Genomic DNA, 22,284 nt, shown 5'->3' on the forward strand with positions numbered 1-22,284 from the left:
GTTAGGAACTCAGTATTTTCATGAGGGTCTTCTAGACATTGTTATGTAGGATTGGTTTTGTTAAAAAAAGGTTTAGTTTCAAGGAAAGTAACATCAGCTGAGATATACCATTTTTTAATGATAGGATCATAACATTTATACCTTTTCTGTGTGGCTGAATATCCTAAAAAATTACATTTAACAGCCCTGGGGTCCAGTTTATCTCTAGCGTTTATCTCTAGCTTGAACAGGGACATGTGCAAAGGCTGTACATCCAAATATTCTAGGAATCAGTCCATTTGATTTATTAAAGTGAGGAAAGAAATTATTTAGGACTTCTATTGGACTCTTATTACTTAGGCCATGTCAGGGAAGTCTATTAATAAGATAGGATGTAGTAAGAACAACTTCTGCCCAATAATTTTTTGGAACATTCCCTTGAAAAAGAAGAGCCCGAGTTATGGAGTAAATGCTCATTTTTTTCTTTCTGCCACTCCATTTTTTTGTGGGGTATAAACAAATGAAGATTCATGGATGATCCAATTAGATTGGAAATACGAGGATATGGTTTGGTTGAAATAATCTCTAACATTATTGGTCCTAAACCTTTTAATATTAACTCCAAATTTCTAATCATTGAGTGAAATATGGGAATGATAGTGCTGACATGAGATTTTTGTTTAAGCAAATAGAGCCAAGTAACCCTAGTGCAATCATCAATAAATGTTACAAACCAGCGGGCCGCAGAAATATTAGGTATCGTAGATAGTCCCCATATATCACTATGAATCAATTGAAAAGGTTGAGAGCTTCTATTATTGTTGTTGGGAAAAGATGCACGAGTGTGCTTGGCTAATTCACAAGTTTCACAATGAAGTTTTGAGATATCTAAGTTTTCATACAAATGAGGAAACATAAATTGTAGCACCTTAAATGATGGATTTCCTAGACGATAGTGATACAACCATAGTTCATCCTTATTTGTTATACTGTGAAGGGATTTTGCTTGGTTGGTTTGGGATTCTTAAGATACTTCCAAGTAGTAAAGACCATCTTTTTCTTTAGCAAGTTCAATCCTCCTCCTCGAGTCCTGTTCCTGAAAAGCGCATAGAGATGGAAAAACATTGCAAAACAATTGAGATCAGAGGTTAGTTTCTTTATGGAGAGAAGATTGTTTCTTTATGGAGAGAAGATTGGCTGAGAGTTTGGGAACATGGAGAACATTTTTAAGCATAAGGTTGGGGTTTACTTGGATATTACCATATCTTGCAACAGTAGCTACTAACCCATTGGCAACAATAATTTTTCTATTACTTGGTGAGGGTGTATAAGAATGAAACAAGTGGAATAAATGTGTCATATGATCTGTAGCTCCCGAATCCACAATCCAAGAGTTCACATTATATGAGGTATTCATACAAGAAGTTTTACCTAAGAAAACAAGAGAACATGATCTAGAGGATTCCTCCATATTCCCAATAGCTTCTTCAATTTCTTTATTTCTTCCATATTGAAACTGTCTACTGGTGGAGATTCTTTAATCTTTGTTTGAGTTACGTGCACTCGGGACTTTTGTTGTCCTCCACGATTCACCCACTCCTTTCCTGGAGGTTTGCCATGCAATTTCCAACATTTCTCCCTTGTGTGTCTCGGTTTCTGACGATAGGTGCAGCATAAATTATCTTTGTTTCCCTTCCATAGAGAATTAGTAGTTTGCTCATTTCCTTTCTGCACCAGTTCAGGTTTGGTAAGTAGAGCAGACCCATCTATTGGTTGAGACTCAAGCATTACACTCCTCCGACTCTCTTCTGCACGAACAAAAGAGATGGTTTCTTCTAGTGAAGGAGTATCCTTTCTCCCAAGAATTTGCACTCTAACTTGATCAAATTTAGGATTTAGTCCTGCAAGAAAATCATACACATGATCCTTCTCTGTGAAATTCTTCAAGAGGATTGCATCCTCAACACACATCAATTCAAAAACTCTATAGTGATCAAGTTCCTGCCATAGATTCTACAACAGTGCCGCATATTCTGTGATTCCTTTGCTTCCCTGTTTTGTGCCTGCAATTTTTATTTTGATTTCATATACTTGGGTAGCATCATTGGCTTTAGAATATGTGTGGTTTATGGAGTCCCAAATATCTGTAGTTGTATTAAGAAGCATACAAGTATCGCTGATGGTATAGCTTCCATGGAGTCCCACAACCAAGACATAATCATGGAATCTTTTTCATCCCATGCTACGAATGCTGGATCCTCCATGCTTGGACCATTTTCAAGGAGATGAACCATGCATCCTTTTCCCTTGAGATAGGTTCTAACAAACTGGGACCGTTTGAGAAATTTTTTTCTATCCAACCTGTATGATACTCGGAGACCTTGAAGTTCTCCATTTTTGTGTGAAGAACTAAAGACTTCTCTACTTGATGTAGTGCCAGACATTGTAATCGGAGGTGTAATCGGAGGTTAGGTTAACACAGCGGAAAGAACAACAGCAGCAAGTAAGGCTGCCCCTTGTTTTGGACGAGAATGGCAATGAAGGCAAGCAATAGTTGAGGAACGGAAATGAAGGCCGTGAGACAAGAAACAAAGACTAGGGCTTAAGGAAAAAGCTAGAGCTCTGATACCATGTTGTAAACAGAAGTAGGATGATGGAATTAATAATTCTCTCGTTCATTCTTTTGAAACAATACATAGGTGTTTAAAAAGAAACAAACCATTGTCTAATTAAGGTAAAAAATCTCCTGAAATAAAGTCTCTAAATAAGGAGATATCTACCCAATAATACCTAATCTTAATAAAAAGAAATCTGCCCAATAATTACTAATCCTAATCCCTTAATTTTAGGGATTACACATAATTGCGGGATTACACATAATTGCTATATTAATTGTGTAATAAATTCACATATTTTGACAGTACCCTCTGAATTTGTGTAATTAAGGGTCAATGATTCCTATGCATAAGTACAAAACATACTAGTAATCATGTCTCCTAGTTATGAAATTTGATTCTTGTCTATTAAAGGAAATAGTATACAACAATGTCCTGTCTATAAAACAGACTAATATATACAAAGGGATATCTTTATTAATATTCTTGCTTCATACTTTAGATGGTTCTCAAACCTATTGTTTTCATGTATCTCATTCTTGTTTGTGCATTCTATTTGGCATATAATTTTAGGCACTGAAAAGTGTTGAAGAAGCTGTGATAAGACTTGAAAAGTTGCTTGAAGAGTTTCATGTATCAATAAGCTCTAGTTCTGGAAAAGAGCATTTGAAAGCAGCCTGTTCTGACTTGGAGAAAATACGAAAACTTTGGAAAGAAGCTGAATTCCTGGTGGTGTCTTTTAGAGCAAAAGCTGATTCTCTTCATGAGGTACACCGTCCACTCCTCACTAACCTCCTTGATCAATTCTTTGAAACTATACATAATGGATATTTACCTTGAAGTTTAATTTCCATAACTTTCACTAGATAAAAGAGATTAAGAACTTAATATCAATTTCTAATTTGTGAATGATGTAATAAGATATTATAATACAACTGCTTAGGCTGGTGACAACTGTTAAACTAACCTTTAACTAGCTTCATTCAGACACTAATAATCCAAACTGTGCAATGCTGGTTGCTATATAGAAAGCCTTCGATGATAAAAACTATCATAGAATTCTGGCCAACAAACCGGATTGCTACAAAAATGAAAATAAGTCCTAATTACATATAATGTGGAAAGATGTCTACTTAAATTTTGTAAAAGAATGATGGAAGTAAATTTTGATAATGATATAATGTATACGAGGTAAATCATGGAAATACACAATCTACAACACTGTCCTTTCTCTTATGTTGATGTTGTTAGAGCTCACACATCGATTAGAGATAAGATCATTATAGCATATAAGTAAGTGTAAATCTTACTTTACTAAATCGATTTTGTGAGGATGAGTATTTAAGTCCACTTTCGAAGATGGTATTAGAACCTATCCTAACAAAGCTTGTTGGGCATATTTTATCACCTGCTATTAGATCACTATCAAACCACCTACAAATATCTAATCCAGTCCTTAGTGAGGTGTACAGGAGATCCCACATCGAAACATTGACTACATATATGATCAAATTACAATGAGTGTATATAAACCTCACCTTACTAAACTTATTTTGTGAAATTGAGTTAAGTTTAATGTTTACTTTTTAAGAATTTCTTTTGCCTCTTACCCTGAAAGATGAAAACTATTTTAGTTTCTAGTGCTAAATTTTTTGCCTTTAATATTGTTATATTTTTTATAATATTGTATATGTATTGTTTGTTGGTATTTGTTCATAGTTATGAACAAATCCATAAATTAACTAGTGAGTGGTCCAATTATAGAAGTTAGGATTATAAATATGTAATTGACACTTGTTACATTTGTTGCATATAAGACTCATTGATTTGGTTCCTAAATTGCAGTTATATTGTTTTTTGGTTCATTGAAAGATTAGAATAATAGAACTAATCGACCGGTTTGATGGCTTTGATTGACATTGAAGGGTCATTTTTCCATTTTACTTACAAATAGAGAACCAATATGATATTAAACATGTATTTGGAAGATAAAAATGAACATTTAGAAGTTGATATTAATAGGAGTTTGGAAATTGAATGCTATAACAAAAGATGCTATAACAAGACAGTCAAATGTGTTTACCTAACACAATTCAAACTAGACAACTTTATAAACTAAGCACCATCTTCTGCAATTTGGTCAACCCGGGATCTCCTAATTGTGCACGAATTATCATTAGAAATATAGCAAATGTGCAAACAAGTGTTGATGGATTGTGATAGTGAAGGCCATGAGAATATATAAATGTGATAATAAAATAATATCACTAATGATGCAAATACGATCTTGATATTTCTAATTATAAAGATATGATCTTGATATTTCTAATTATAAAGATACGATCTTCATATCTGTTCTTACACTGATACGATCCATATTTCTGTACTTGTAACAATTTCTTTGTACAATAGTTCATTGTGTTGCTTGACTACCTGGTACACTAGTCACGTACTTTTTCCTTTGAGTTTCTTTTTTACTGTTATAATATTTCTATTATACTCATTCAGGGGGTTAACAGTGGCCGGAACTACACACCAGTTGAAGAAGACGAGTATGTGAAAGGGAAAAGCAGAAAGAATGCTAATGTAAGGGTAGACAGGAACAAAAGGTATGAATATCTAGTTGCCTATTTCTGAGAGCTCAACTGGCATCTATTACTTTTTTTTTTCGAGTGTTTTATTGTCCTGTTTTTATATTTATTTGAGAAGAACATGGTTTTTCTTCAGAAATGTTGGAAAATCGCGGGGATTTTGGAGCATCTTTGGAGGTCCTGTCACCAAAAAGCCCGGTTTAGAATCTGATCTGGAACCTTATGTACGCATTAGTGTATTTATAATTTGATGTTGTTAATATCCTCTCCGTATCTATAGTGGCATTGGGGCAACATAACTCAAATGTCTATAATGCTTTTTCTTTTATTGTCATGAGTAATAAATAATGTATTAGCATATTTTCATTGTAATTGTGTTATACTATTTATTATTATTATACGTTCTTCAGTTCTCTTATCTTGTCGTATCATAATATCTTTTGATAATTGAACTGAGAATTAAAAATCAATGTTTGATCGGTAGCACACTAAAGATTCTATCTGGTTATGTCTAAATATAATGTTTGATTATATTTAGGTGATAAATAGCATAGTCAATTAAAATTATTGACTAGGTATTCAACACAGATAAAAGTTGAAACCCCATTAGACTAGACACCTGTTAGGTATTATATTAGTCTGGATAGTTGGTCAAATTGCTGCAATTGCTTGACACAACTGATTCACTGCATCAAGGAGACATAACCACTCTATAGATCTTGCAACCCACCCTTTCTCAAGGCACTTGAGTCACCAGAGGCACACGCCTTTCTATCATCCTGCTTCTGGATCTATGGAGCAGCCTTGTGTAGCACTTCGTAATGAAACCTACCCCTCTCAGGCACTTGAGGATGAGCCTCTGAGGCCATTCAAGGATGGGGGACTAGCTCAATTTTACTGGTCAATTGTATGTTAGATTAGTGAAACAGAAAAAGAAACTGCTGCTGGTCACATATGGAGAAGTGAAAGTTGACCTCAAAAGGCCTATCTTAAGAATTTATAAACTAATCTTTTTATACCTTTTGCTTAGACCTTGCAAAAGTGGTTGACTATTGTTACTTAAAAGTTTACAATGTGAAAATAACTTGTTCTGCATGAGTTTTATTGCCTATTAATTCCTATCTTGAATTGGCCTGTACTTCATTTAGTCTAGTTGTAAAAAGTTGTCTGTTACAATTAGTGAGTGGATACTTTGTGGAACTTTAGTAACATGGATTTGCTATCTTGATTGAAGGAAAATAATATCGAACAGCCTGCACCAAACGTAGGGGTTGTGGACCAAGAATCCAATGAAATCCGCCGCTTTGAGCTTCTGCGAAATGAGCTTATAGAACTTGAGAAACGGGTTCAAAGAAGTGCCTATCAGTCAGAAAATAATGAAGTACGTCTGAAACACTCAATAAGTTACAAGTTTATGATTTTATATTGCTTACAAAAGTTTTTCTTACTAAGTGCATTGGTAAATAATTCTGAAGATTTGGTCTTTGACCATTGCCAAATGATGTTGTGACCCATGTAGCTGTTCTCACTTAGTGGGATAAAGCTTTGTTGTTGTTTGTAGCTGCATTGTCAATAATTACCCTAACTGTGCTGCTGCCTTATCCTACTTCTCTTTCTATCCAAGCATTTACTCACTAGTTTATAAGCTTTATGTTCAAATTTTCTTTTTTCGCATATTGCTGCGGAAAGACTTGAGATTTTTTAAACTTAACTGTTGCTTTTGGCTTGGGATACATGCATGTTTTGTTATTTACGTCATCCTTTCTTTTTAATCTTTCTTTCTGTTCCACCAGTTACTTATTAATGATTTATAGTCTTTGTATCCACAAATGATGTTGTTAGGTTTCTGAGTAGGAAACCTAATTAACCACGATCACAGTAGGCAGAAAAGATAATGAAATAATGAATTTCTCTTATTAATGGTAATAGAATTCTCTAAACAAAGGATAGTTGGGAGCATAACCTCCCTCAGAGGATTGTAGTCGTCAATTCAATAATCAAAAGCATAACCCTAATAATAGACTCTAGCTCTATTTATATTAAATATTCCCGCCCATCTTATACTGAATATTTCCTTAGAATATATCTTTATTTAATATAAATATTCCTCGTAGAATATATCTTTATTTAATATAAATATTCCCTGTAGAATATATCTTTATTTAATATAAATATTTCCCTAGAATATATCTTTATTTAATATAAATATTTCCCGTCCATCTTAATTGCTACAAGCTCTTCACCATCTTCTACCGTTTGGCTTGCTTTTCCCTGCCTCCTACCGTTCGGCTTGTTTCCCCTTGTCTCCCATTGTTCTATTCCCTTGCCTCCTGCCGTTCGGCTCCCTACCTCCTACTGTTCGGCTCAACCCGCTTCTCCCTGCCTTCTATCCTAACACCCTATATCCTATTAGAAGTGGTCAACCACTGACAATCCAAACATGTTGGATACCAAACTAGATAGGTTTTATGCACAAATACATCTCTAAGCACCTATTGTCAAGCTTTGTCTGTCTACCCGTTTGTTGATAATAGTTCGTCTTCATGTGAAGCTACGTTCCTGCATCCTAAAGAGTTACTTCCAAAAACTACGCATCAAAAGCTGGTCTTGATATGAAACACCTGAAAAAGAGTGACTTTATTATTTTCATTCATATCAATTACATTCTCCCTACCTCTATTTGTAACAATCTAATCTTCTAATAAAGGGAAATAAGGAATAATTTACGGAAAAAAATAATCTAGAAGATGCTACAAATATTTTCTCTAATTAGGAAGATTCTATAGATATTTTCTCTAATTAAAAATATTCTATAGATATTTCCTCTAATTACAACACTCTCCCTCAAGTTGGTAAATGAATATCAATCATTTCCAACTTGCCTACAAGATCTTGAAATCTACCTAGAGGGAGCCCTTTTGTAAAAATACTTGCTATTTGAAGTTCTGTAGGAACATGAGTTGTAATCACAGAACCTCAGTCTTTGATGAATTCTCTTTCAATCTCAATGTGTTTGATCCTATCATGTTATACTGGATTATGGCCAATGCTCATAATAGAGTTATTGTCACAGTGTAGTTGCATAGGGTTGTCCACCTTAACTTTAAGATCATCCAAAATGGTTTTCTTCCAAGTCCTTCACACATTCCTTGAGCAAGAGTTCGGAATTCAACTTTTGCACTAGAACGAGATACTCTATCTTGCTTTTTGCTCCTCCATATTACCAGACTATCTTCAAGAAACACACAACCCAGAAGTAATTTTTTGTCAGTATAGAACATGCATAGTCAGCATCACTACACTCACTGTATAAGCAATGTTTGGTCTTGTGTGTGATAGATAAATCAATTTTCTTACCAATCTCTGATATTGGGCCTTCTCTACAGGAGCACTTTCTTCACTTCCAATGATTTTGTTCTATAGGAACTGTTGGAGGTTCTACATCCCAACTTTCCTGTTTCTTTGAGGAGATCAAGTACATATTTTCTTTGGGAGATGAAAATTCCGTTCTTGGAGTAAGCAACCTCTATTCCAAGAAAATATTTCAGTTTGCCTAGGTCTTTCATTTCAAATTGGTCTGCCAATTTTTCTTTTCGCGCCAATTTTTCTTATTCATCATCTCCTGCAATAATGATATCATCTACATAGACAAGCAATAGAGTGAGTTTACTGGTAGAAGAGTGCTTTATGAATAGAGTTTGATCTTGTTGGCTTTGTTTGTATCCCAAGGAAACCATTGCTCTTGTAAATCTTCTAAACCATGCTCTAGGGGATTGCTTAAGACCATACAATGCTTTCTTTAGGAGGCATACCTTAATTTTTTTATTTTTCACTTCAAAACCTAAGGGGAATCTCCATATACATTTCCTCTTTAGATTTCCATGAAGAAAGGCATTCTTCACATCCAACTAGTGTAAGTCCCAAAAAACATGACCAGCCAAAGCTAGAATAACTCGAATTGTATTCATCTTTGCTACTAGGGCAAACGTCTCCTCATAGTCAATCCCATAAGTTTTGGTATATCCTTTTGTCACCTATCTAGCTTTATATCTTTCTATTGTCCTATTTGCCTTATGTTTCACTGTGAATATCCATCTACATCCTCCAATCTTCTTGTCTCTTGGCTTATCAACAATTTCCCAAGTTGAATTTCTTTCTAAAGCATTCTTCTATTCTTTCATGGCTTGATTCCAATGTTCAAGTTTGATAGTCACCTGGGCTGAGGTAGGAATTTTTGTGGCATCAATGGCAGCAACAAAGCTTCTATGCTTATTAGAGAGATTGTTAGTGCAAACATACTGAGAAATAGGATATTTAGCACATGATCTTCTTTCCTTTCTCAATGCAATGGGTAAATTCTCATTAATACTTACCTCCTCATTGTTATCTTCAGGAATCTTCCGGATTAGACAAATTTTCTTGCTCGAGAGTCGAAGTAGGTTGTTTTCTTTCATATTTTTTGCCAAAATAATTGTCTTCTTTCTCTTCTTCCTCACTATGGACTATGTTAGCTTCATTGCTCAGATTTTGGGCATCCTGGAAAGGCAAACATGGTAATGACAAGAAGGAGAGTTTATCCACTTCAAGGGTTTTCTCCCCCTGAAGTGGTGGACTACATGAAAGGATTGTGTTTCATAAAAGGTGACATCCATGGTGATAAAGATGCGACGACTCCGAGCAGCATTGGTTTGATTATAAACCTTTTTCAAATAATCACACGTGTCCTTAGCAGTGTTGTAAAGCCTAAGATTAAGAATTAATGGAGGCTCAATTGAGCTAAGAATGCAGGTCATGATTTGGGCATCTATGGTTTCCCATTTTGCTAAATCCGTTGCATTGATAGGTCTTGGAACACGGTCATCAATATGACCCCATAATTTTTTTTCTTTGACAGAGAGCTTACATTGAAATTCCCAAGCAGCATAATTTTTGCCATTAACACAACAAGACAGGATTCAGATTTATCATAAGACATAAAACTGTGTGCTGCCAGGTTGAAGCTTGGCCTGCCTGGTAGAAGCTTAGTCAACCGGGTAGAAGCTCGGCCTGCCAGGTATGAGCGTTCTATTGGGTAGAAGCTTTAGTCTGTCGGGTAGGAGCTCAGCCAGCAGGAAAGACAACACCAAGCCCACAAACCTAATAAAGACATAATTAAAACAAAACAAACATCAAGTCTATCCTTACTCTGATTCATTAACATTACATCACTATCTTCATATTCTCAACCATATGCATCATCGTCATCTTTCACACTAATAAATCCTTAATATACAACTATAATTGCCTAAAGCTGATTTTGGCCTATCACTTTGTTCCATATTCACGGATTTTAAAGGTCCGTGATATCATTGATCATTTCTACTGTCTGTATGTTCTTTCCACTAAGATTTTTACCTTGACTGTTCTGTTAGATTTAGATTGCGCATTGAATGTCACTTTTACAGGATTTACTAGTTATTGATGATGGTGCTCGTTATACTGATGAGGCTGGGGTTAAGTTGGCCAGGGTTGAGAAGAAAGAAAATATCCTGGAAAAATCTATTGGCAGACTAAAAGAAACAGGAACGGTATGATTTAGCCTCCTGGCTTTTCTTTCTTGGAAGGATTATCTTTGTACCCTGTTTTTTCTGTAAAGACTAAAAAACTGGTGGGCACAATATGCATTTGTGCCTCTGAAAATAGTGACAATGTCTCCCATGTTGAAATTTTGAATTAAGTAATCTGTTATGTCTTTATAAACTTCTGAGATCTGAAATCTATTATTCAATTAGCAGGATGTCTGGCAAGGAACTCAGCTTCTTGCTATTGATGTTGCTGCTGCCACGGGTTTAGTTAGAAGGGCACTTATAGGGGACGAATTGACTGAGAAGGAGAAGAAAACACTTAAAAGAACCTTGACTGACATGGCTTCGGTTATTCCTATTGGTGTTTTAATGCTTCTTCCAGTGAGTTGAACCCACTATTATTCTCATTTTCTAATCTCAATCGTTTCTTGTTCAGCAAGGAGAAGCATATTGTTCTCCTCATGCAAGTGTTTTAGCTTATGGATATTGTTCAGCCTTTTTTTATAATGTGCAACAAAGAACGTAGAACTCTTAATTAGTCAAGTCTGTTTTACACCTTGGATGCACCCCCTGACGCAAGCGAAAATGGAGAATTCGCAAGCCCGTCTGTACCATACTAATATTAAAACTCCTTTTCTTTTTAAGATCAATGTGAGTAACAAAGATTAAACCCAATAACACTGGATTAAAGAAGCTAAAATTTTTAATGTCAAGGAGTAACTACAAAAAGTTATGCTATTAGATGAAAGCTTTAATAAATATCCATTATTTAGTTAGCTAGTTACATCAATATTCAAGTCGTAGAAGTTGTAGAACCTCCAAGCCTGCAAGTTAGGCATTGTATTCAAGGGAGAATTCCCTTAGTTTATTTTGAAGAGGATTGCTAGCAACGCACTCTTTCTAACACTGTCTATTATTGGTTAAAAGTTATTGAAAACTACAAAATTAACAGAGGCTCGTTAAATGAGAAGTGAGGCCAACCCAAATTTATAGTTTCCAATAAATTTCGGCTAATAATAGTGTGTTCAAAACATATTGCTAGATTTTCTCGTTTTTCCATTCAGACTGCCAGGTTTCTTTTGTGTATGAATGACATTGCTGTTTGTAAATAAAAATAGGTATAATTTAGCATAAAATATCTTTTCTCTTTCCTCCATATATCCCGATAGTATCTATAATTATTAGAATATATTGCGTTATCATCATACTTCATGATATCATAGTTCCCAATATTTATTTGTTTTGGAGGAGGATTTGCTTCTGCAAAAAAAGAAAGATGCCTTCGTTGTTGCCTCCATCACTGCTTTTTCCACCTGTTATGCTCTCTATCTGCTGCTGTCGTACCAGTATTTGGCACCTTCAGTGCACCCCTTTTCTTATTGCTTCACCGAGTGCAATCTGCCACCAATTGGTTGGTACCTTCGGCCCTTCATATAATCTCTTCGTCAGCATCTTTGAACCCTAATATTCTTCCAATTCTTAACCAAATGTACTCCCTTAATGGAGGAAACTTTTTGCGGTGGGTCTGTATATTCTCTTAACCTCCTTATGGCAAACCATTGCTTGACATTTTCTTTATAAGAGCTTACCTATAGAGTGATTTCAGCAACCTGCGCTGGTAAGGACTGTCATCAGCTCATCAACTTGAGGAGTATTGAAATAGTAAATAGCTCCAATTTGGGGTAGAATAACTTTTCTCCGTGTACATGTCCTATTAATCTTTGTATAAACTTAATTATTGATCCTGTCTAATCGACAGATTCTACCATTTTTTTTTCCTGAGACTGAGCCTGCCAAACTTGGCATGGGCTTCGTTTTACTCCTTTAACTCTCCCGTCTATAAATATTGAACTGGAAAATAAGATGAAGAACGACTGCTTATAGAAGATGCAGAAAAGATGGAAGATTAAAAACCTATTGCTATTTTATGTGTGAGTGGTAAATTATCATTTGCCAACATTAGATCTGGTCCTTTCCTTTGTGTAATGGTCCAGTGTAACCTACTAAGACGAAATGCTTATTTTGCACAGGTTACTGCCGTGGGGCATGCTGCAATGTTGGCTGCTATTCAGAGATATGTACCAGCTCTAGTATGCATACTATGACTTGCGGCTGCATTTTTTTCAATCTCCTATTCAAACATCATTTCTCCAATAATAATCACGCTGAGAGAATTTACTATGCGTTCTTTCTTGCAGATTCCAACCACTTATGCACCAGAAAGGTTAGATCTCTTGAGGCAGCTAGAGAAAGTAAAGCAAATGGCAGTCGATGATATAAGCTCAGATGAGGAAGTGGATGAAGATAAATGATGAGAAGCAAGGCCGATTTGTGTATAGCTAGCAAAACTATTCTTTGTGATCTGATGAAAATCGGACTGCTTTGTTATCCTCTTTCTGGAAATTTTTTGTTCATGCCAAATTTCTCAGACAGGAGTTGGGCATAGAGAAGTTCATTCCACGTGTCTGGCACTCCTGGTAAGCACCAGTGGCTACAATCCTGTGGGGCATTAGGTGGAGTGCCTGGTTCCCGAAACTTGGAAGGGTGACCATCTTTCCTCAACTCTGAAAGATATGTGATGTTCAAAAATTGGGCTTTCCGGCTCTCATATTGCATCTGTTTGACAACACCAGATATAAATATGTTATGATATGGTTCTGTTTCAAGTTTTGTAGGGTCATTTTCTGGCTCTGTTTGTTTGTCACACTGTCCTCCATCATTCCATGTGCCATTCCTGCAGTTTCAGTGTTTAGTAAAGACTTGTCCAAAATTTAAGGCTTGTATCAGTGCCCATGTCATACCAAACTCCCTCCCCCAAATACATATATTTTAGATTTACAATAACAAATTTCTGAACATTGGTTGTTGAAGGAAAAAAGGGGGGAAGTGGGTGAATCGGGAAATCTGATTTCTCATAATTGATGTCAAACTTCTAGTTATATAGTTTAATTGCGAATGTTTGGATACACGTTGTAATCAAGGTGCACAGGTTCCGAAGCTTTGTTACAATTTTGTACATTTGAATTGAAGAAAACAAACACATTTATCATCTCTAATTTTATTCTCTTTCCTATTATTTTACTAAAAATTATTGAATGAGTAAACTTGAGCAATAGTTATGAACTGAGTTAATTAACTGTTTGGCTAAAATGATTAATGCCATGTTACATGAAACATGCTCTTACCGATTAATCTATTGTGAACAAAGAGTTTTACTATGCTGATCTATCAAACTTGACTTACTAGTTCGAATCTATCTTTTTTGTTCATATGAAAAATTATTGACAAACAGACATATCGGTAAATTAAATCGACTCTATACCCTTGAAAACTAACTTCTGCAGGGTGATTCGGGCATTTCGTATCAAAGATTGTCTTGAAGGTTGTTTGTTTAAGTGTCAGGCCCAGAAAAAACAAGTCAATGCACTTGCCTGAAGTGGACGGGGGAGAAGCTACGAAAGAAGACGAAACTCCTAGGATCTAGATTGTTTAATGCCCATGATTTCCACGTCTGTAAGGATCTCAAAAATGCTTCTTTCACGTTCATCATCCTTACCCTCCCTCCTTCCTGGAAGTAGTTGCCCCTGCAAAATGTTAAGGAGCTTGTAAGACTGTAATTTTCGATTCTAAAGTATCTTTATTTTTATATTATTTAGCAAGTAACAATTAAAATAATTTTAGAAAAAGTTAATAGTTTTTTTTTTCAGAAAGAAAAAGGCTCTTTGAAATAAGTCCGAAAGTTGATAAGAAAATTGGCAAGACTAACTTTATTAAAGAAATAGTTGCGGTTGACCTACGACTTGATAGTTTTGTCTGGGTTCCACCAGTGTCCGGAATTGAAAATAAGAATATCAGCTCCAACCCATTGTTTGGAATACCAGTGCAACTCGTCAAGCCTGATAGTTCTTCTTATATGATTGGATGAGTTGATGGGTGGACGACCTATAACACACAAGAAGGGTGTTCTGTAGTATTCTACTGTCAAGTTGTATTCCTGAAACCTCATGGCCAGATACCCTTTGTGTTTGCTTATGGGATTTCCATTCACTTCATGTATTCTGGAGAGGTTAGAAACTCCTTTTGTCAGCATGCACAGGAAAGACTCCCACTGGTTTCTTCCCACAGAATCACCCGCAAACACAATGCGTCCATTGCGATTTCTCTCTAGCACCACACTCGCATTGAATCTGAGCTTCATCACCATACGCCATCAATACAACTTGCTTTCAGCCACTCGTCACTTTTACCAACAAGCACCACACAAATTCAAACAAAACTGCTATTGCTACACTTAGTTTCACTCCATTGTTAATATGCTTCCAACAAAATCTTAATTATGTCTATCAACTTTCAAAACTTTAATTAATGCGACATGTTCGTGTTCAACCGTTGTATTTTAACCCTTTTTTGTATTATTTCAGCACTGTGAACCGTACACCTATTTTAACTATTTCCAACCAAACCCTTCTCTGAACGGTACGCCTATTTTAACTATATAGTTGAACATCAAAAAGCTACATGCGACTTATAATTACATTTTTAATGTGATTATGTGGTTGTTTTGACTAATCAAATTACAGACCTATATCATACTTTACCGTTCGATTAGTTGACAAGGACCCCCTATTATACTGAGAAATTGGGTTTGGAAAGATCCAACTTTTTCATGAGTAGAAAGAAAAGAAAAGGGAAAAATGTCTTCGAAATTCGGTTTGGAACCCACTTTCTTATTGGGATAAAAGTTCACGATTGTGGGAATTAATTGGTCAAGTGTTGTATGTTGGAAAATATCAATGGAGAATGAAAAAAAATATCCAAAAACACATACAAAGAAAGAGTCTCTGGAAAACTGATAAAGAATGATAACACATACATAGCCCTGCATGGATGCATGCAAAAAGTAGCATTCAATGTGCATGACATAATGCCCACGTATATGACATACCGGGGAATATCACAGTCATCAGGTTGCCATCGCCATTTGCGAAAGCTTTCATTTTTGCGTCCGTTTTGGTGGCACCGGAATCCTGGATCAAGAAAGGGACAGTTTTCATCGTATAACCGAAGTGGGTAGGTTTCATCCCAAACCCAGTGCCCTCTGGAGTAATCACAGACTCCGATGAACGGCGATTTCTTTGTAGCGAAATATGATGATGATGATAATGATGACAAAAAAGCAAGACGAGAAAGAAATTGTCGATCAAAAGGGTATACGAAATTGAAGAAGAATATGGATGTGAGTAAGAGCAGAAGAAAATAGAGTGCCCATGTTGATTCTCTCTTCATTTTCGCATTCTATTAAAACAATGTGAGGCTTAAAAAAGTAATTTAAGGTGTTTATTTTGAGGGTTCTTTTTCTGAGTCATTGAAGAAGATCCATCAGAAAAGGAAGCACGACTTATTTCACCGTTTTAAAAGTCTAACTAGCCCTTGTTTATCTCCTGCTTCTTAGCAAGCTGGAATTCACCTGATTTCATCATTATTTTTTGTTTCTTAACTATTACTATTATAATTGCATCTGCAACTTTTGTTTAATTCTCCCTATGGCTAAATTTTCCCTCATTATCAGATTGTTGGTTTGACTAATTAAATCATCTTCTGCGCCCAATGCTTTCTTCTTTAAAAGTTGAATAAGTTTTTTTATTTTCAATATTTATAGTTTTTTTATTTTCAATATTTATAGTTTATTTATTATAATTTTTTTTTCAGTTCAGTTTTCCTTTTATTTAAAAGTGAATATGATTATATTATATTTATGTTTACTGTCGATAGTTTGCAAGATACTAATTGTAAATATTTAAGATAACTTATTTTTTGAATTTATCTTCAATAGCACACTTTTATTAAGCTTTTTTTTCATGTTAAAATGTATTTGAGAATGGAAATAAGAAAACCAATATATAAGTGCAATCAAACATGGGATACGAACACCTTTCCTTGTAAGTGAGGTATGTTTTTATTTTCATTCAATTTGATTGAGTTTTAAATATGAAAATCCAATAGTTAATCGAACCAATGTAACTTTCATTATGTAAGTGCAGTATTAATTTTTTGTGATTTCCCTGTTAATATTGGTTTTTATTGGATTGATATAGTGGTGTGCAATGCTAAATGTTGGTTGTTAAACACTAATAATTTAGAAGGTAAAATGTAATGTTAGACTTTGATTAAAAAAAACAATAATTAATAATAAATTTTAAATGCATTTATAATATACTTTAAAAATAGATTGTAATTGTAACTATTAAATTTTTCACAATTGACTTTAATATGTTTTCTTTTCTAAATCTTCTTCCTCAATACTATAGACAAGTTTTAGATTATCACAATCAACCGTGGTTTTCAAAATATGATTATTAAAAATAACACTAACCAGACATCAGTTTAACAAATTTATATCATTTCAATTATATGGATTTTATAATTTTTCTTCTATATAGTATTTAACTTCTTTATTTTTATATAAGATTTAGGTTGCGTTTATTTCTAAAGATGAACTTGTGGTGAATAAATAGATATAAATAGATATGAAGGTATAGTTTATGTTTATTTTTAAGAGATTTGGAAGTAAAAGCGAATAAATTTAAAAGTAAAGTTTTTAAGTGATATAATTGATATTATAGATTGAAAAGTATTTTAATAGATTAAAATATAAGATTATTATTTTATTCCTATAACAAAAATTAATATATTATTATTTATTATTATTAATGATTATAAGTATTAAATGTGAATGTATTATTTGATAAGATTATAATTAAATTATTATTTGTATCACAAGATAATTAAACTACTAAATTAAATAAACAAAAGTCCTCAATCAGAATGCTATAAATTATTGTTTACATATCTTAACCCATAAATTAAATAATAAACTAATTATTTTACCGTGTGCATGCATTTTAAAGTCTTTTTCTCTGTATGTCTAGTGTTTATAATGCATTTGATTCAATTTCATTCGACCGACTAAAACCAAAATAATGAATACTAAAGTTACCAAGAACAATTACATTTTCCCACAGCCATCAAAGTTTCACTACTATAACCACTAAGTCGTCATAATCACGTTTAGTTGAGCACCATAATGTCTTTGTCTAACTTAATGACATTTGACCAAGCTTATCGACGTCCTTGTCGAGTTCAATAAATGTTAATCGAGCTCAACAAAACAACTCATAAATATGGTGACCGACTGCTCCTTGTTTTTATTTTCTTTTCTCTTGTATTGATCTTAAATTTTAATATAACATTGTTACAATCTGCAACACACAAACCCAATGTCAAAATCGGTTATACGCGTAGCTTATCCAATTCTAAGCATGTTGGAATCGTTTCTAACTCTTTCTTCATATCTATGGAATCGATTCCTAATCCTTTGCATTTACCATGGAATCGGTTCCAGCTTGTATGAAAATCGATTCCCTTTTCTAGAATGTTCCTCCTTATTTGATCTCCAACCAGAATTGGAAGTCACCACATATCATCCAATTGAGGGTTATTAATCATGAACCATGCACCACACACACAGAGGGAAATAACTAATCTGAAAGTCAATCTTTGTTGTATCTTCATGAATCTCACACTACTTAAAGCTACTAAAAATCCAAAATATGCATTCACAAACCATGCACGTGAATAAAGTATTATATGTAACGAAGGTATAATTGTATTTTCACCTCACTACAAAAAAAATGATATATAGTAGAGGTTTTTTTTCGGAGGTTACAAAAAACCTCCGCAAATTGACATGATTTGAAATGATTATGCTTAACAGTGTAAATGACAATAATTGTGGCGGTTTTAATTTCTTATTTAGGAGGTTTATAACATCTTCAATTATAAAACTTTTTTTTTCCTTTCCAACTTTTTTATATCTCTTCCCTCTTTATATTTTACACGTAATTATCTTTTCCCCAATTCCAAAAACATGTGTGCCTCCAAAATTTTCGACTTTTGTTCTCCCCTCCCAAATTTCCCACTCCCTTCCTCCTCTCAAAATTTCGCAATCGTTCTTCCCTCTCGAGGCTTCTTAAAATCAATCGCATTCCCTTTCTTCCTTTCTTTGTTCTTCCATTTCGCTCACGATAATTCTTTAGTTTCGAATTAGGGTTCCTAAGAGTTCTTCGTCGACTCCTCCTGCGCAACTCTGGAACAACATTCTGACGACATCGAGTTCTACGCCGACTCCTCCTATGAACTCCAATGAAAGCTCGTCCAAGCCGATATCGCCGTTGACTCCTCCAGCGACGTTCAGTCCTCTTACTCTCCTGTTCTTGTATAGCTAACACGAAAGAGAGAGAAGCAAATGGAGAAGGTTTTGGAACAACAACACAGGAAAAGGAAGAAGAGAGAGTTAGGGTTTTATCGATTAACTCAAAAAATGGAGAAGAGAAGGGAAAATCAGGGGAAATGAATACTGCCGATCGTGATTCTCACCAGCGGAAGAGGTATAAACACTATAAGGTTTGGGTTAGGAAAGGTGAGATTTGAGACTTGGTTCTGTGGTCTTGTTAATAATTGGTGAAGTTGGTGTCATTTCTCAGATTTGTTAGAATCAATCATAGATTCTTTTACAATGTTGCTCTATCAAATGAATTCATTTTGCAATGTTTGTGTTTCCTTTGTGTAATGCATTAATAATTGATGTAAGAACCAACCTTTGTAATTTATAATACATAATTAATTTCAGAAATCGTTTAATGTTAACACTGTTTTTCATATCAATATCTAACCATTTAGTTTGTATTGAAAAGAAATACATTATAATAACAGACAGACATTTGGTGTAAATGGAACTCCTTTCTTGAGCTCCCTTTGTCATAATTTGCTCCTCTATTATAATAGATATAGAATCTTCATATGCTGCTAATGATTTTTTCTTACATAGAGAGGAGAGGATAGTGAGTTCTCCATAACAAAAGTATAAAACAGAAGACAATAAAGATGAATAATAATTAAAGAAAAGCTACCTATGTTCTGTAAAACAAACAATTGAATTAGAAATCCAATTTTGCATGCTTATAAATGTTGGACTGTAATCTCTTTTCTTTACTCATTCATAACTGGATTTGTTAGGTTCAAGGAGCTTCTGATACTGGTGGACACTTGCCAAGCCTCTACTCTGTTCTTCCAGGTCTCATTTTTTTATTTTAATAATTCTTGCGAGCTCCTATGCCAATTCTTATGAAATAATAATATGTGGTTTTGAGTATTCGTTGTGCATAATTAATCATCACTAATCATATTAGTACATAATGTTAGCTTTAGAGTTGATATTCGTCCAAGTCTAATGCATGCCTCATGTTCATTACTAGATGTATTTCGTTGAATGATGTTGTTGCCGTTAGTGGATGGGTTGGGGTATATTAAAAGGACCTATATTAAAAATGTTCAAGTACAGGTAAAGAGATTATGTTCTAAATGGTTTTCCTTCTTTATAAATGATTACTTTGCTTTCAGTCTTGAGCATCTTTGTGCCAATCACATAATTTTAATCAAAGCATATTAGCAACTTTCCTATACCGAGGGATTTGGTTTTAACTGATTATTACATTTTTCCCCACTTTAACATCATGTCATTGAACTACAAAGAATATGAATTTAGCACTTTTCTAGTTTTGTTACTTCTTGTCTAGGTTTTATCTTTCTAGATTAAATCAATACTTTTAGTATTGTCTATGTCTATTCATTATTTATGGTAGTAGGAGAAACAAGCAGTAGAAGAGATTTTATTTTCCATAATTTTTTTGGTTCTATATTAGCTTGAGATAAAGTTTGAAAGAGTATATAAATGGAATCAATCTTCATTGTTTTGTAGATGAACATATCGATAATGGAGAACTTGGGCAAAATGGTATGATGTAGAGCTTTTGTCTGTCATGACAAATGGTGTTTATATTTGGAATATGAAACATGTATTATATTTTTTTGGTGTGACTTGCTCAATAATTTTTTTTCACTCTCTCTAGTGTTGTATTTTGAATGGAAACAGAACCGGTGCGTGAACATGATAGCACATTTGTTCCATGCTGAAATTGGAGAAGATGGAAATGTTGTTGGAGTAAGAACTGTTGGCTCATTAGAAGTTATGATGTTGGCAGGACTTGCATTCAAGAAGTGGCAGAACAAGCATAAGGCAAAGAGACTTGAGGCATCAAACCTATCTTTGGTGCTACATCTTGGATTGAGGAAACCATGCCTTGATTGTCCTTTATCTTGGAGCTACAAGAGCAAGTGTGAAGCTACAAGAGCAAGTGTGAAATTTCAATTATCTTGGATAGAACATGTTTATTCTATTTGATTGATTTTTTATATATTATTTTCAAAATGTGAGCACATGTATTTGAGTTTATTTTATTAATATTTTTTATATTATTTCAGCAAGCTCGTGATGCAAATGAGCCAGACTCTCCTTTAGGAACAAGACAATCATCTGATGGAAGTAACCTTTAGAAAGTTTATGATATTGTTTTAGGATAAAACTATACTTAGTTTATTATGAATTGGGTAACATTTCTTTCTTTGTAACTATTTCTGCAATAGGATTACATTGACTTCTAGCCTATCCTTCTGTAACATACAATTGTTTCTCAATTTATTTTTCTAAATTCCTTCCTACTCAAGGGTTTAAGTTCTATGGTATCAATTTTTTATTCAGAGGAATCATATTTGTTTGGTATTTAATAATTTAAAAATAAATTAAATTTACTTAATTTTGAAATTAAAAAAAAAGAAGAAAAGAAAGAAATTGGTGAAAATAGGTAGTTATTATATATTTTAATAATCATTAAACAAAAAACGATATTATATATTTTAATAATCATCAAATAAAAAAACTGACAAAAAATATAGAAAACTTTTGTGATCAAATAGTTGAAAATAAAGGAGGTTAAAACCCCCCACAAATTAATAGTCAGTAATAGAGGAGGTTTTTACCCTCCGCAGAAAAACCTCCGCAAATTGAACGCGATACCAGGGGTCGCAAAAAACCCCCGCAGATAGTTTGTGGCGACTCAAACTGCGGCGGTTTGAAAAACCCCCGAAATTTATTTTGCGGAGGGTGAAAACCCCCACAAATCGAAAAAAAAACCTCCTCTAAATAACCTTTTTTTTGTAGTGCCTCTATCATTCCAAAATTCTCTCACTTGAAGAGAGATCTAAAATCCTTGCATCTAGCTAATCCTTTCATTTTCTCCTTACATCACCCGTAAATCATTTCCTTCCTAATCCTTAAATATAGTGTCTCACCCTAAACGAACACTGTAAAGTCAAAAAAAAATGTTATCTATTGTAATAAATAATATCAATTATTTTTTTGTAGTAATAATTTTAAAGGTAGAAAATATAATTAATAATAAAACTTATGATAAGAAAAATTAACAATTTAAGATAAAGGATTGGAGTAATTTTAGAGGGCTTTTTTTTTTAAAAAAAAAAAAAGTGAATAGTAAAAAAAAATAAAAAATAAAAAATTAAATTGTGGAAGAGGTAAACACTCCACGTAGAATTGAATAATCAGATATAAGAATTTAGCAA

At 34.0% G+C, this 22,284-nt stretch overlaps 3 protein-coding genes across 7 annotated transcripts in view; 2 read left to right on the forward strand and 1 right to left on the reverse strand.

Annotated features, from left to right (window-relative positions):
* The window catches only part of LOC124822354 (LETM1-like protein), a 34,812-nt gene extending 21,722 nt beyond the window's left edge, over positions 1-13,090 (forward strand). Inside the window, exons 11-18 of one of the 3 annotated variants that reach the window (XM_088096771.1) lie at positions 3,168-3,362; positions 5,103-5,203; positions 5,322-5,409; positions 6,420-6,566; positions 10,630-10,752; positions 10,957-11,130; positions 12,780-12,839; positions 12,948-13,090. In XM_088096771.1, coding sequence (XP_087952897.1) covers positions 3,168-3,362; positions 5,103-5,203; positions 5,322-5,409; positions 6,420-6,566; positions 10,630-10,752; positions 10,957-11,130; positions 12,780-12,839; positions 12,948-13,061 — 1,002 coding nt within the window. In that variant the 3' untranslated portion in view covers positions 13,062-13,090. The remainder of the gene's footprint in view (positions 1-3,167; positions 3,363-5,102; positions 5,204-5,321; positions 5,410-6,419; positions 6,567-10,629; positions 10,753-10,956; positions 11,131-12,779; positions 12,840-12,947) is intronic. The other 2 variants (XM_088096772.1, XM_088096773.1) reach the window with 2 other exon arrangements.
* Positions 13,091-13,134: 44 nt separating this feature from the next.
* Positions 13,135-16,035, reverse strand: LOC124822351 (protein trichome birefringence-like 8). The gene is made up of 4 exons (XM_088097085.1): positions 15,695-16,035; positions 14,547-14,936; positions 14,181-14,333; positions 13,135-13,483 (listed from the first exon to the last, which is right to left on the reverse strand). The coding sequence occupies exons 1-4, from the start codon at positions 16,033-16,035 to the stop codon at positions 13,135-13,137; spliced, it is 1,233 nt and encodes a 410-aa protein (XP_087953211.1).
* Positions 16,036-18,643: 2,608 nt separating this feature from the next.
* LOC148193999 (glutamate decarboxylase 3-like) lies at positions 18,644-21,366 on the forward strand. Of its 3 annotated transcripts, XM_088095871.1 has the most exons (5): positions 18,644-19,196; positions 19,825-19,882; positions 20,567-20,602; positions 20,741-21,002; positions 21,130-21,366. In XM_088095871.1, the coding sequence occupies exons 1-5, from the start codon at positions 19,159-19,161 to the stop codon at positions 21,138-21,140; spliced, it is 405 nt and encodes a 134-aa protein (XP_087951997.1). In that variant the 5' UTR covers positions 18,644-19,158; the 3' UTR covers positions 21,141-21,366. The 3 variants fall into 3 exon arrangements, with proteins under 3 accessions (XP_087951997.1, XP_087951998.1, XP_087951996.1); XM_088095870.1 differs by having other exon boundaries at positions 18,645-19,196; positions 20,741-21,366; XM_088095872.1 differs by lacking the exon at positions 20,567-20,602 and having other exon boundaries at positions 20,741-21,366.
* The last annotated feature ends 918 nt before the right edge of the window (positions 21,367-22,284 follow it).

Source organism: Vigna umbellata, chromosome 8 (assembly GCF_029865625.1).
Source record: "Vigna umbellata cultivar VRB3 chromosome 8, Vumbellata_1.0, whole genome shotgun sequence".
Taxonomy (NCBI): domain Eukaryota; kingdom Viridiplantae; phylum Streptophyta; class Magnoliopsida; order Fabales; family Fabaceae; genus Vigna; species Vigna umbellata.

Bases quoted from the DNA above. Each gene is read 5' to 3' on its own strand.
- LOC148193999 (XM_088095870.1), top strand. From the start codon at position 19,159: ATGAATACTGCCGATCGTGATTCTCACCAGCGGAAGAG. The intron at 19,883-20,566 runs GTCTCATTTTTT...ATTGTTTTGTAG, and splicing joins CCTCTACTCTGTTCTTCCAG to ATGAACATATCGATAATGGA. The intron at 20,603-20,740 runs GTATGATGTAGA...GAATGGAAACAG, and splicing joins TGGAGAACTTGGGCAAAATG to AACCGGTGCGTGAACATGAT.
- LOC124822351 (XM_088097085.1), bottom strand. From the start codon at position 16,035: ATGAAGAGAGAATCAACATGGGCACTCTATTTTCTTCTGCTCTTACTC. The intron at 14,937-15,694 runs GTATGTCATATA...GATGAAGCTCAG, and splicing joins GATGACTGTGATATTCCCCG to ATTCAATGCGAGTGTGGTGC. The intron at 14,334-14,546 runs GTAGGTCAACCG...AACATTTTGCAG, and splicing joins CCAGACAAAACTATCAAGTC to GGGCAACTACTTCCAGGAAG.